General features: G+C 37.7%; 1 protein-coding gene across 1 annotated transcript; it reads left to right on the forward strand.

Moving 5' to 3' along the window:
• Positions 1-3787: 3787 nt before the first annotated feature.
• On the forward strand, positions 3788-13801 carry LOC112462566 (the record flags this gene model as incomplete). The annotated part of the gene is made up of 2 exons (XM_025028424.1): positions 3788-4001; positions 13624-13801. Coding segments are annotated over exons 1-2 (370 nt in total), but the record flags the coding sequence as incomplete, so codon positions are not given.
• Between the last annotated feature and the right edge of the window lie 132 nt (positions 13802-13933).

Consider the following 13933-nt stretch of genomic DNA (forward strand, 5'->3'; position numbering starts at 1 on the left):
CGTCATGATTCCCTTCTTCTCGGGACAGCAAAGCTGTCGGCGCTGATATATATACCAACCGGACAAATTCACAGAACGCCTCATTTCCGAACGAGACGATGCGGTACTGCGAATTTAGGTCGTCGCCGTAACACCTCCAAAGCTTTAGATCTAATTGAAAGTTTAATTAAATGCACATCGGCCCCTATTACCGAGCCGTTTTACGATTCCCGATTCGGCAAACTTTCCGAAATTGTGCTAGATTAATCTTCCACTATGTGCGAATACTAATCACCGGTAAATTTAATTTAGAAAATTGCACCAACCCATTTTACTTTGTCTTTGCTCAAGTTAACGACAAGGCGTTTATAAGATTTAATATACCCATTCGTGCTAATTATTTTCTACTTTATTATGTATTATTGACGAGAATACATCGCGTCACAGCTTGTAGATACAGCTTTAAGTATTAAAACTTATATACTTCAAAGATTTATATCGAGAGATTTATATCATACCGCAATTAAATATTTTCACAGTTATGCATGGATAATTCTAGATGTTCATATGGAAAGAGATATTTCAGGAAAATAGTAAAATTGAGTTTGTGAATGTTGAATAGCCATATATTCAGTTAGTCGGTAAAATAAATACGCGAGCGGGAATTTAGTAATATTTTAACGCACGGCAAGATTTATATTTAAATATTTTTATTATGGAGTGTTAACTTTTATTGCATTACTAATAAATTATTTTCGTGTTTATAAATTGCGCGTTATAAATTGGAATAAAATATTTTTAATGTAAAAGTATTTAGTTTTAATTATAATATATTACTTATTCTTAAATTTTATATTTTATTAAAATTAATCTAATATTTAATATAATATTCTTTTATTACATGATGTGAAAATCTCTATAATTTTTTTACAAAGTAGGGATATCTACTTTAATAAGCCCTCAGGGTTTCATTCGTTTAACCGCTCTTTCTTTTCTTTCTTTATTAATTCTAGTCGCGGAGAGAATTCGAGTATTTTTCCCGCGATAATTTCTGGCGAATAATCACTTTGAGATACTAAATACTGACGGTGGCTACGATGTTAATTCATTTCGACGAGAAAATTCAAGTGAGATACGTGCTACGCTGATCAACATAGAGAGACTAGCCTGTAACTAGCCTGTAACAGCCTTTTATATTATTAACGACAAATGCAGAACACGCTCATGCACAAAGATTCCGTGCTATCCATCGATCGAGCTTTTTCTAACTTGCATGAAAAAGAGGCTGAACTCGTCGTTCATTACATTACGTAAATTAATTGAGATGGGTATTAATAAAACATAAATTATGTGTTTATAATGGTTCTTTTCTTGTTTCATATATATCTATTATGGGAAATACACACACATTTTATATTTTGTTTCATATTCCAACAATATCTAATTGTATATAATAAAAATTAAATGAAAATGTAATGTTTAATGTAATGAATATTATTTAACAAATTGACTTATCATGATCAATTAGTGTCTAAAAATCAATTTACAAGAGCCACAATCTTTTGTATAAATGTGCATAAGTGTAAAGTGAAATCTTGTTACGATGCAATTAGCTAAATAGAGTCTTTTAAACGTGTAAATTATTGAAATTTGCAAATGGAGAAAAAGAGAAATAATATGATGGTAATATGATGGTATTGCGTAATTGGATTGATAGGTTTTACTTATAACGATCAAAGAGAAAATTCTGTTATTGATATTAATGCATTTTCTTAATTAGAAAGTATATTATTAAAGTATATAAATATTTAATTTGCTGAATTAGAATAAAATTAGATCATAAAGATTATATTTGTCATTCGCAAACGCATTTGTCTAATATAACTTACGTAAAAGCCGAATTATAGTTGCGTACTATTGTGTAAGAAGAACTGCAACTAAACAAAAATATTGCCATAAACGTTCACGTGGCGCGGCGTGTATATCGCAACGTTTTAAAAGCGAACTTTGCATCGTTGGCGCAAGGCGTCAAGTTTCGAGCTCGGGCTTTCAACTCGTTGAACAGAAATAAAGGCTTTCCAGCTGGATATTTGCCAGTTGAAAATCTTGCATGAAAAAGACGCTCGCGGATAAAATTCTGGCGGAAGATTCTTTTTTTTTATCGGGAAAGTTTGAGATGTGCCCAGAGACAAGCAGGAGGCGAGCCACAATGCAAGAAAGTTTCCGGTTGAATATCTGCGGGAATTCGCCGCGGTTTGGCGCATCTTGGGCACCGGTAAACGTCCAACTGAACCATCGTAATTGCCATGACTAAGTTATTCACTTAAGCCACTTGGGCGACGCTCGGGTTATGCGTTATCCTCGCGATGGTGGCTGCATTAATCTCGGAGCAGGAGGGTGCTCCGTCGTCTTCCACATTCCCTGCGCCGCGCCCTTCGTCAACCATGGAAATCGCTCTTAATTCTTGATCATAGCCGGCCTTAGAACTAATAGCCCTCATAGGAGAGACAGATATTATGAGCGTGGAACTTTGCTAGATGTACGAGAAAACACGTGGCGTGATTTCTCCCATTTTATTATAGCACTTTCGTAATTTTCATTTAATTGAATCTTCTGGGAGACTTTAATTAATCAATCTTGTTCTGCAATCTGCGCTAAGGTCTGAGTAAAAGAAAGATTAAAAGAAAAAGGTCGCATTAAAGAGCAGATTTAGGGCTCAGTCCTTATTTACGTCCTCGTTCTCTACATTTGAAATCATTGTCGTTTGGTCTGTTGCGTAGTCTAGAGTCTAGAAACTTTCGAAATTCAAGTCAGTTATTTCAAGTCGCAATTAAACCAAAATGTATTCGATAATCATCTTTTCGGTCATTCCACCATTCTTTACAGGTAAAGGTCTATCCAGGGAATACTAATGTCTTTATATTATTTTTTATTAAGTACTAATATCTTTATATTATTTTGACAGATGTACTATTAGCGATTGCAGCTAATCTTGATACGAACGACAGGATAATATTTTTGATTATAGTAGCAATAATTTATATATGCTGTGTAATAATTTACTACTTATTAAAGTACGGGTAAACATATATCTTACAATTAAGTTTAAATTAATTTATTCTTATAATATACATAGGGTGCATTCGCGAGGAGACGCTATTAACGCTATAAACGCAAACGCTATGAACTTCGTTCGAGGAGCCAATAGCGCGATAGCGATAGCAAGCTCCCCGAACGCAGCTTAAACGCCAATAGCATTTCGTGCCTCACCTCGAAAATATAATAGCAAAAATAGCGCGAGTGATGACGTCACGCTGCCTTTAGAGTGACGTCATCATCGTATATCACAGCGCCACAAAGCGTCTTCTCGAACAGTTTTGGACGATAATTGTGCTAATAGCGTGCTCCCCGAATGCACCCATATATATATAAAGAGAGAGAGCTCCTATTTTTACAATATTTATATATTTCCAAAGAATTTTTTATATAAAATTATTATTGTAACCACGACATGACATACTGACACACTTTACAATTAGTTTTACAATTGCGTAGAGAAGTAAAATAAGATTTAGAATATTTTTAAGATTTTTTATATAGATTAAAAGCGATTTCTTTACGTGGAAAATATCTTGAAAATATGTCGTATATAGTGTAACAAATATATAATATATTATAACTATCTGAAACCAATTTTCAGATTTAGAGTTTACGGCGACGAAAAAGATTGTTAGTAATATTAATTTGTTGATACGACATGTCATACACAGATGTTACTTGGATCGAGCAAAATGGTTTTCTTCTATCTTCAGAAAGCATTGTTGTAATTTATGTCCGCAGTGAGCCAGGCGAAGCATCAGCAGAACTCAAGTGCCAATAATGCAATCGCCCCATTGAATGTCCCGGAGGGTAAAAATGAAGATGTTCGTGATGTTCTTGAAGGACCAATTGGAGAGGTGCTTGCTCAAAGTGGTACCACGGCAGTTCTGCCGTGCAAAATTCCCGATCCTGGAGCTGGAACAGTAAGTGTCACACATAACGATATATATTTTACTTCAGTTCATTTGAATGTCAATGTTTCTTTCGATCATTAAAAGTATATCTATATGTTATTTTTTTCACCGATAAGAAATAATTGCAATATGCATGACTAATTTTGTCAGATCTTTTTTATGTCTGTCGTTTAAATATGTATTGTTAAAAATAATGTTATATAAAAATTGATTTTCGGTCGCGTTGTATTTTACTAGCAGTATACGCAATTTGAAACGGTACAAATTGAATATTATTTACAAATGCAGTTATTAATATTGTGCTACAATAAATTATAGTAGATATACGAAAAGAATTAAAATTCTTATTTGTTACGTAAATGTGGAAATCAGCTGAAAACATTATTCACTGAATTAAAATGCTTAATTGAAATACGTAATAAACGAGTAATTTTTCAGGGAATTATTTCTCTGACGGAATATTGAAATATTAATAATCAACATTTTTCCCTGCTCGATTCCTCTCTTCGTACCATTTCTCTACCCCATCTCAAAAGCTCGTCCGCTTCTTCCATTCACACCAGATTTTCCAGATTTTCATTTCCGTTATACGGACAGGTCCGAACGATCCTCATTTAATTTCCGTTTCCTATCGAGCACATGCCAAGCGCGAGTGATCCATAAAGAAAGGAGTATTCGCTGTTTCTAATATGGTTGGCGTTCGTGTCGTAGCGGTGAAACGACCATTCAAATGTAAACCGTCGGGACGGTGAATGACAAACGCGAAGATAAAATTTGCAATGTCGAAGAGGCTCTTTGCAGGAAAAATATCCTCCATCACGGCCGCTATTAAAGTTGAAGTGCAAATTTTCTTTAATACACGAATTATCTCGGCAATCGCTTGCTGACAATATTTTCAGACGCGTTTTATCTTCATCGCTTGGTGCTTCGTCAAAAAAGAACAAAATGAATTACGCAACACGCCAAGACAACGACATGCGTGACTAATTTCCATTTATCGCACGTGATGACGTTGATATATCTCCACACATCGCGTCCAGGGGTCTGTTCAATGAAGAATTACGCACCGTTCTTTGAAAAAAAGAATTATTTTTGTCAAAGTATGGTATCAAATAAAACAATATATTCTTTTAACTTTGTGAAAAAACTGATTCTATTGTGAAGATGTTAAAATTTTTTTGTTGCAGTAAAAGTACAAGAAATGAAAAAATCTCATACATTTATCTTTATAAACGGGCTTAACGTAGCGCGTTTTAATAACTCTTTATGGATCTCAGGTTTCTTTGATTTGTCGAGTTCGCGATTGAAAGCACAGACATGTATGATACTCTATTCCTTATGGACATATAGATTCTGCGTAACCACGCAAACATGTGCGTCCTATATACGGCCTGCGGTGTTGAAAGCGGAAACGAACGCGATGCGCCATGCTGGAGGTATAAATGATAGGTCGATATGGTATTTTTGCTCGTGAGTTGCGGGCTGTTTGCTCTCTCTCTCTCGCTCTCTCTCTCTCTCCCTCGCTCTTTTTTTGCCTGCGACCCTCGCTATGTACTTTAATGCTGCAGCCGTCGGTCCAGCAAATTGCCGCCCCAGTTTTACGGTCTACAGCGGTGTGGTACTTCGGCATAGCGTATGCTCTTTGTCTTACTTAGAGTGCCACGAGAAAAATCAACGGACAATCTGCGTGAATGGCGTACGCATCTGCATTCGTGCTTCATCCCGAATTATTTTCACTCATATCGGACTCGGTATTTCGGTAACGATGAACGTGAAGTATTGATTGACCCAAACAACACTTTAAAAAAATCAATGTCCATGGCTCACCACACGAGTTAGAAGTGTTCCTTTTAGGACTCCATCCGAATTCTCGCATCTCCCTCGCGCCTCTTGACGTCCACATTAACTCGGCTTTTCTCCGTGGGAAATGGGGGATTACACCCCCGCCAAACCTCGCATCTCGTCGGTCGATTCAGTATTTGGAATGTATTCTCTCGTGAACAATGCCGAATTCCGCGCTGTTATACCAGATGCCTGTTACGCGCTTGCCTCTGCCATGCCCTCGCGAAGCCGAGAAGTTCACTCGGGAATATTTTAGAATATTTTAGCGGGTTTCAACATTAAACCAAGGACGCGCCAGATGCCGCGTGAAACTGTATTTTCTCTTTTTTTCTGTCCCCGTCCGGAAAAAAGGGGTGAAGAAGGAACGAAAGGGCAATCCGCGTTATGTGCATACGCGATATCGAGATGGTGGAAACATTCCTCTCTCGATACTCGCTGGCTGGGTATACTTTAGAAATCGGAATGGAATTCCGAGAGTCGACAGACGATTCTCTCTGTGCGACAGGCGACGCACGTTTCCATGAAATTCCGACGGGTTTCCCGGTGCCAACAACATCGCGCGAGACGTAAGCCGACTTTAAACGCGCATTTTCCAACACACCTGTTTCGTATCGTTTGAAAACGGACTATACATATGTATAAAACTGTCATATTTGGTGTGGAGCCGTCATACGGAGTATGTCAAAAGTTATAGGCTATCGTCTTTAAATAAAACGACAAATTCCTCGATAGTGATCAAATCTCGTTACGGATGTACTTTTCATTAAAACAGACATTTTTAAATAAAAACTCTTCGCATTATCATTCCTTCGGTGGTTTTCGCATTTATAAACATGATCCTGCAGCATCTCTTCCTTGGGCATTTAATAAATTATACTTTTACGGAAAAACGGGGATTCTCTTTTGAGTTCTGTAGGCTTCTTTTCTAAACAGAACAGATGCTCGCTTTGACATAAATTGAAATAGCGTTTCAATAGTCGGAAACAAATCAATAACGCGCTACGTGTCAATGCTGAAGGCCGTAACCGCCATAAACGGGCATGAAAACTTGGGAACGCTCTCGGGGGATACGGCATGTTTATACGAAGTCCACGGAGGGTTTGCTCTTCTTCCTTTGATTTCTAGATTTTACAGCTCCGCTGGGTACGAAGAGTAAAGACTTCAGCTCGTAATTTACTTACAGCGAGAGTATTCCAGGTTTCTTGCCACTTCACGCATTTTACCAGAGTTATGTACAAATTTAACGGCAGCAAAGCGATTTATGTTTTTAACATCCATTTTCTTCACAAAACTTCGTTTCCAATAAGCGCATAATTGCACGAAAAGGAAGTACCCTTGATTAAATTATTGAAATGCATTTATATCTTAATCGAGTAAAATTTTAGCAAATTGAACTTGATTTAGTGCTTATTATTTATATGAAATAAATAATTTGTTGTTTGTTAGGCAAGTTGATTTTGCGGAAGAGGTAACTGAAAGCAAAATTTATCCATAATGAATATAAACCAAATAAATTTATCTAAAATGAATATATAAGTAATAAATTATAATAAATATATAAATGGTAAATTCCTGGATAGAGTAATTAAATCTCGTTACGGATGTACTCTTCATTAAAACTGTCGACATTTTCAATTAAGAATTTCTTCGCTTTGTCAATAAATAAATATTGATAAATAGTACCATATTTTACAGTTAAATAAAAAAAACCGTAGCTTTAATTTTATGAAAATTTCAGAAAATCAGAACTGTGAGCTTGAGATGTTTTCCTATAACAGTTTGAAAAATTGATATGTTTATTTATCGTTTTTCGCTGCATCGGACCGATCGCTCGCTGGCGCGATTTTTGTTCTGGACGATACAAAAGTTGCAAAATCTAAGGCCACTTATGCAAAACTCCCTGTCACGAACCGCATATAACCTCGACGAATCCCGCGCGTCGTCGTCAACCATGAATAAAAGATGAATTCATGCGCGTCTTGTGTACTACAGAAATACAGAAACAAGAAATAAGGCTGCCCCAAGGCTTCTTTATGCCGCGGCTAAGGCCAAAACAAATAAAAAGTGCCTCGCTATCGCGGGTGGCAAAAGGGGCGGGGTTGAAGAAAGGGAGGGGAAAAAGTGCATTACATCTTGTCTATGTAACTGCCGTCGTACGGAAGTTTATCCTTTTTGCGACGAAGTAACATGTCGTGTATTCATATAGTGATAACCAGATATAGGCGTCGTAAAATTTGTTCAAACGATGAATAAATGGTATCTGTCTAAACTAAAGTATTATTTATTAAAATATGGTATGTAATAATGACTAGTAAATTGAGTTTAAAGGATGAATTGATTCCTGAATTGAGAACCATGTCTAATTATCTACTTCCAATTTAACCTAATTATTACGCTGAATCATTATTACATTTTCTTAATTATAGGTTCCTTAATTATGCGTTATAAATTAATATATTTTACTTCGAGATAATAGCATTAGATATGTAAATAAATGATAAATCTATAGATATACAAATCCATAGATATAAATAAGAAATATAATATGTAATATCATTAGATTTATCGCACGAATTCTTCCATTGAATGTTTTCATTCTAAAAATATTTTTTTAATAGCAAGAAGTTTCTTATAAAATCTTCTATTACACGCGTTTCGATATCCACTATTTTAAGGATGAGACACAGTACAAATTCCTGCGCGTATTTTCTACTTATAAGATATCGTATTACCGTGTGTAAATTATCGGCAGACTTCTTTTCGCGTTTTATCAACGAGCTCCGGGATTCTTCAGTTTAAAACATCATTTATCTTTTCTTCGGAATGCGCCGAAAAAGTTTCGCGCAAAAGTTGAGCGGCGGAAATATTCAAAGCCGTTCTTGTACCCAGCTTCTTATATTCGCCGTATTCTCTCAAGTATCCGGTGTTATTTTAAATCCAGGAGAAACTCCTGAGAGAGATATCAAACGTTTCTTTTTACGGCAGTTCGTACGGACGTATATATTCAGAGAAATTTTCGCTCTAACGTAAATTGAGACTCGGGAAGTCGAGTTACACCCGATGGTACCGGCTGCTCGAGAAGCACAATAAGGCTATTTGTTTCGTCGCGGAAGGATTCGCGATCCGGATGGAACCTGCGGAGGCCGGACGTCTTAAGTATGCTTTCCGCGCGGTAATTAATCATTATTCCCCGCGGGCCGCGATTCATGCTCGAGAAGTCAAGTGCGAATTATGCAAAGCATAGCGCTCGATCCTACGAGTTTGGCTCTCAATTTGACGCGTAACATTATATGGCGACTGTGCGTATAATGCGATTAATTTATTCTGCCAAGACCTACTCATATCGGGCGTAATGCACTTATCTCATCCAGGAAATGCGTCAACGTTGCGCGATAACGTAACGTGTGGTATATCTGTAATGGTAACCGTCGGAAAGATTACCTGCTCGACTCGGAAACGCCGCGAGGGAGAGAACGTTGACCTACGGTAAATCACGCGATAAATGTCAAACAGCTAGGCGGTAAAGGACGCGCGGGTACCCGTCCAAGTGTTACGAAGGAGTCGACGTTTTGTACCCGCGTGCTCTTCCTCAACATCATCCTCGACGAAGAAATGAATATGCGTATGGGTTACTTCCAAAGTGGAGTGCTTCCTCGAGGAACGTCTTCGGCTACGATGAATCGTGGGATAAGACGGGCGAGGGTATAATAGAGGATATCCGGGTGGTGAGATACGGAGGGATAGAGTGCGGCGGCGCTCTCTCCCTTTGAGAACGTAGATGGAGCGAATGAGAGTTCGGCGGAATGGGGAATTACCGGAAATGAAAAGATTCGAGCGATGAATTCCTTCGTAGACATATTGAAACATTAAATTCCCGCCTCTAAAAGTACCCGAACACCTTCTCGCCTCATCGTTTGTGAAATTATACGTGTTTTTTCCCGTTTTGCGGGGATAACATGAGTTTTTTTTTGCTGGTTTGAGGCAAGATACCATTAGTGAAATGGGCGGATTCGAGAGCTCGTTCTTCCGGAGGATTCGATACCGCAAAGTATCCGCTTTGCGGATACTTCGGCTTCCGCTTCATTCGGTCTTCGCCTCGATTCCCGTGCGTGTGATATAATTTGTTTTACACCGAATCGAGAAAATACGTTTCAAAAGAGTCTTTCTACGTGCAAACTGAATGAAATGTATCGCGGTGAAACGCGATTGATAATCACGAACAGGTAGATCAGATTGGATGGCACGGATGGGATCGATATCACGGAAATGATGAAAAATAGATTAAGCGTTTTAATGCTTTCACATCAATATACATATGGAATATTCATTTGCAAAGCTAATGTAACGTAAATATATTATACGTGTTACATTATTTAGTGATAGCTGCGATTTCTTATTAAACTCGAAATAACGAAATTGTGCGGCATGTATGTCGTTTATTTATTTGAATCAATAGATCTTTATTTGATTGAATGTTTAAAGTGTTAGATTCAAATTGTTATCGAAAGCATCGTGCGCAGAAATTCTCTGTGTGATTGGCTAACGTCAATCACTCCTAAAATCATAACATCAATATTTGATTAAATAAAGTAATAGATACAGTGATTGAGCGATGCACAGCAATTGACTATAACACACTTTTACATCTCAATACATCAAAATCGACATATCGATTATAATTGTTTTCAAACTAAACCTCGATAGTGTGTTCTCTCTTGTTAAACTATAATCAATGCGCAAATTCACTGTCACTTCAAGTTCACAAGAAAATCAATTTTTGTTGTAAACTAACTTCATGCAAGAGTTGCCTTTAAATGCCCACATCTCTTCGCGATAAAAATTAAGTTAATCAATAAAAGTAAATGACTTGGTATATGTTTTATAATGAAATATCCAGTACTTCTGATAACTTAAGCTTGATATAAATTATTTAAATACCTTGATTAAAAAAAGGAAGACACATGTTCTACGAATATTTTTATTCCAAGCGATAGTTTATGTTCTTATCTTTATATGAAAATATTCGACTGATAAAATTAAATTGTAACATTAAAAAAAAAAGGAAATGTATCATTTCTATTAGTGATCGCCACGGAAGGTATAATATGTGAATTGTCAGAACTAAATTATCTTTAATATCAAGAGAGGAGTTTCACCTCCAGTTCTCTTCGATCTTGTAAGTAATACCGTCGCCTCTACGTAGCTCTAAGTTCCCGAGGTTGTGACACGTATAGAGCGCGGCTGTGTAGCGGTTGGCTTGATTCTCGCGCGGGGGCGGATAGGTGAAGGAACTTTTCTCATTACAAGAATACTTTTAAAATGGTTCGTTTGATAAACGAATGAACTTTCGGTGTTCCTTATCGGTAGCAATCCCGATGCTTGCTATCGAGCAAGAGTTGAAAGCGATCGCGAGAGTGCAGTAGCGATAGGAACGGGGCGGCCTTTAATTTCCTTCCTGCCGTTACCGCGGCTTCATTGCGAGTGGAAATATTCTTATCACTGCAAAAATTATTCCCCTTTCTTTTTAATCGAGCGACAAGCATTTTCATAGAAATTCTTCGAATTATTATTTCATTATGATTTAACGCGCGCTTCAAGCACCGTGATTCTGTAATATCGCGCGTTTAAACGCAGTTTTTGTCGTCACGCTTCCTGCTATTCGCTTTTTCGAGATGTCTGGTATGCAACGGCACAGATTTCCGATCGCAGATGGCAATTCCCGGCCGACGGAATAAAGAATGTGTCGGCATGGGTAGCTTGGTATGCTGTAATCGGGGTATTTCCCAATTAAGCGTCCCACGGCGGTGTCAGCTCTCGGCTTGTGTGCCGCGTGTGTGCCATGCACTTTCCGCGCGTGTAGATGCCATTTACTTGCCGCTGTACAAAGTCTTTCCCGCTTAGGCTAGCAATCCCTACATCGGCTTAATAGCTTCCCGCGGGAATTCTGGTGCCATCGGTTACCTAACCCGCGTCTAACAAGACTGATGATGATGATCGAGTCAGGCAAGATAACGTAAGAGGAAATTAAGTATGGAGGAGGCCCGACACGGATCGGACATGCTACTCCAATTTGCATTTCGTTCCAAGTTTTAATTGGTTTTAATCCTTTGGCGGACCTACACCCGGCTTTTCGCTCGCCTCGTACAAACTTTTAACCCTTTCCGCTGGAAAGTCAAATAGGCCCGCCGCGCGCACATACTTCAACAGTTTCCCTCGTTGAGGCGAATATACCGCAGTATCTTTTCGTACGTTCAAGCTAAAAATATTTAGAAGGGGTATCACTACTTGTAATTCCTGGGATAATTTAGATGGGGATGTCCACGTGTAATATACATATGTCATAATGTTCATTAGTTTCGCTTGAAAGCTTTAGTCGTTTTAGCGCAACTGGGTTGCTTTGACCTCTTAATGTTTCTAAGTAACCCCCTTAATTGGCTACGCAAGTAATCTCAAGCAATGAAGTTCACGTACTCGGCAGCAAGACAGGAACATCGTTCGTCCTAACAATCCGTATGTGTGTGTATAACCGTATCTGGAATTAGTTGAAACCGAAAGACGGACATTGGGGGGGATCTTTGTCCTTCCGACTGTTCGCGTAGACACTGGCGAAGTTCTCGTAACTTCGCGCCGATTGAAGCAAACTCTACTACCCGATAACTTTCACCAGTCAAAGACTAGCGACGTGCAAGCAAACACGCGCGCGCACACATACACACCGTGCACGTCGGTGCGCCGTAGATAGGTCCTTTTCGTGGTGAGATCCAGGATTACAGCAAGTACTCGGGATTACCGGGTTTAGCGTTACCAGAAATGTCATATCCTTGGGAATTGGTTTCCCCAGGATGTATTACGTGGAATCGGCTTAATTATGTTTCTGCCTGGAAGTACTAAGACGTTTACGATGGAGTATGTCCCGACTGGGGATTCGGATAGAAAAAATGATTGGTTTGGCAACGTGACGTCTCTGATCCACCGGATCGAAATTTAGGAGGAGGCTTCGTAACGACGAACTTTCTAATTGGAAATAATTAAATTTCACCGAGAGCTATTGGTTAACAGGCATCTTCGTTGTTACGTTCAAGAAACGTAGTTCCTCGTAATACATACATTGATAGATGTTGAATGAGAGAAAAATTTATTATTAACGTAAAAAATATTTTAAGAGCTTTCTTTAAGGATATTCTTTTCCTGTAAAAAAAGTTTTCAATAAGGAATTTTTCAATGCTTAAGAACACTCGTATTAAGATTAAAATGGTTATAATTATAGATAATAATATGTTTGCAAATCAACTCTCTTTTATATTTCAATGATTTAACAGATTTTGGGTTTACGTGAATAATTAAATAAATTGATTCTCTTCGGTTGTGTTAAAAAATGGCGCAGAATTAATTGTATCGCTACATAATTAAAATACGGTATGTAACCGCTATTTGCATTTCGCTATTGAGCATAGTTTTGTGGTCTGCTCTCTGGGGAACGAAAATTACCTTGAAATTAGGGTGCTCTAATGGCCATGATAATTGATATTCGATGTGCATCGAGGTTTCTCTCTCATTGCCTGACGTACATATTTGTTTCCATATATTGTTACTGTAAATAGCCTAAATGCTTTCAAACATTATGTATACCTATGCATATAGATAGTTTTCATTATCCAAGTCTTGCAACTATAATCGTATAATTGCTTTTTTAAAAATAAAAGATCTGACAGTCCTGTAATATTCCTGTAAAATTATACTAATTTAAAAGCTTATACGTATTAATTGCTTCTTGTTTTTTTTGTTATAGATCACGTGGGTGAGACGCAGGGATAGACAGTTGTTAACAGTCGGTACCAGCACACACTCAATTGACAAGAGATTTGTCGTCAGGCATTCAAGCACCGATTGGCAACTCACAATACGCACAGTAACTTTGGACGATGCCGGAATCTATGAATGTCAGGTAATTTGGCAAAGCTTTTATTGTGATATTTTTAATTTTCAGAATATTTAACTGCAATGTTATAATCTTGATTTAGCGTATTTTTACTCGTATTTTTAGATTCCAACATTAAGATATAACATTTAATTCGCATATCTTATCTTTGATCGTGTAA

This window comes from Temnothorax curvispinosus, unplaced genomic scaffold (genome assembly GCF_003070985.1).
Source record: "Temnothorax curvispinosus isolate PA1 unplaced genomic scaffold, ASM307098v1 QBEX01012518.1, whole genome shotgun sequence".
NCBI classification, from domain to species: Eukaryota; Metazoa; Arthropoda; class Insecta; order Hymenoptera; family Formicidae; genus Temnothorax; species Temnothorax curvispinosus.